At 38.4% G+C, this 1,664-nt stretch overlaps 1 protein-coding gene across 1 annotated transcript in view; it reads right to left on the bottom strand.

Moving 5' to 3' along the window:
* LOC101584331 (ATP-binding cassette sub-family G member 2) overlaps positions 1-1,664 on the bottom strand; it is a 209,682-nt gene that overhangs the window by 39,579 nt on the left and 168,439 nt on the right. The window contains exons 10-11 of the mRNA XM_004640645.2: positions 1,249-1,338; positions 708-896 (exon numbers count right to left, since the gene is read on the bottom strand). Of these exons, the coding sequence (XP_004640702.1) occupies positions 708-896; positions 1,249-1,338 (279 nt within the window). The remainder of the gene's footprint in view (positions 1-707; positions 897-1,248; positions 1,339-1,664) is intronic.

Here is a 1,664-nt window from a genome sequence, read left to right as displayed (position 1 = left end):
AGAAGTAGATGAGATTCTTTTTTCTCTACAGATTTCTGCTGCCATATGTGGCATAACATGAAAACTTGAGACATTCTCCAATTCTGTAGTCTCAGATGCCAGCACCTCTGTGCTCTCAGGTGTCAGCCACAGGAGACTTTCACTGTGATCCTCTCTCACTGCACATCTTCTGTTGTCACCTACATTGTCCTCAGAACCTTCTTTTAATGTGCAGAGTTGGAGTCTCCCACTTGCCTCAGAGACTCTGCTCTCAGTAGCTAACTATGAAGAACAGCTCTGCTGGGGCTCTAATCTCAGTGACATGCATGTTTTTCTTGCCTCACTTCTGATCATTAAGAAGGTGACATTGTTATTCTTCAAGGCCCCCAGTGCAGTTTTAGTTCACTCACCTGTTCTTATTTATGTAAAACAAAGTAAAAGACTACTAGTGATTACTCTCTAAACTATACAGCCATGTCAACAGCCAAATCTTAATCTTTCCTCTTCCTGACATTTTTCTCTCATAATTCTAAATTCTTCTACTACCAGTGTCCTCATTACTCCCCTTTCTGATGCTTTCTTTCCTAGGCACACAAATATGAGCAAATCTCTTCCATCTTAGATAAATACAAGAAACAAAACTTGCTCTTTACTTTGGCTTTTTCCTTTGGCTTTTTCTCTTCCACATATCTACCATTTAACTTGATCACATTTTCTGCCATCTTTACCTTCCAACTCTAATTTGCTGATGGATCCACTGCTTAATCTCTTCCAAGCCCCTTGAAATTAATGAAGACTTTTTGGCTCCTTTATCACTGCTTCCTCTGAAGCACTGAGATTTGATGATCAAATCCCAAACTTGGAGCTCTTTTAACTTGATAGCAAGCCCCACAAACTTGATTTTCCCTGGTCCTTGGCTATATTTTCTCAATAAGTGTTGGTAACCTCCACAAAAATTTAAAATCTCATCTTATAAATGACAAATATTTGCAATTTATAATTGAGAACTAAGCCAATAATAATTTCTTTTACAGCACTAGTTGGGGATATAGCTCAGTGGCATAAGCACCTGGCTGTCAAGCACAAGGTCCTTAGTTCAATCCCTGGTACCACACACACACACACAAAAAAAACTTAATACAAAAAGCACTGCAGGAAAAAAAAAAAAAGCACTAGTAATGCCCAGCATGACTTTCTTAGCCATATTCTGGATATAACTAGCTGCTCAACATCCTCTGCTGGCCCTTCCCAAAACAAAGCCTTACTCACATAAAGAGCTTTTTCTCTCCCAGAAAGAGTTTCACCGCAGACCAGTAGGTAAAAAAAATGGAGACTATCAACAAATAGAAAATCCAGGCTCTGTCAGGATAAAGCAGAAATAAAAACACCTCAGTTATTTAAATGAACTTGGATCAGTTTTCTACTCACAGACCTTTCCAGAAATACTGTAACATTCAAGTGATCAAAGAGAAAAAAGAATGTAGAACTGATCTGAGGAAGATAGAGGGGGAGAGAGATCAAAGGGGAGATAGAAGCAAATACTAGTTCAAACCCTTTCTATGAGCTGGGGAAAGATTTACAGGAAGTATCTTTTCCTTCAGCTGATTATACTTTTTTCAAGGGAAATGAAGAACTTCTAGATTTTAGTGTACTTCCTACATGGATATTTTCTGTATACTTTGAGG

Source organism: Octodon degus, unplaced genomic scaffold (assembly GCF_000260255.1).
Source record: "Octodon degus isolate 3935 unplaced genomic scaffold, OctDeg1.0 scaffold00125, whole genome shotgun sequence".
Taxonomy (NCBI): domain Eukaryota; kingdom Metazoa; phylum Chordata; class Mammalia; order Rodentia; family Octodontidae; genus Octodon; species Octodon degus.
This window is presented reverse-complemented; position numbering and strand designations above follow the sequence as displayed.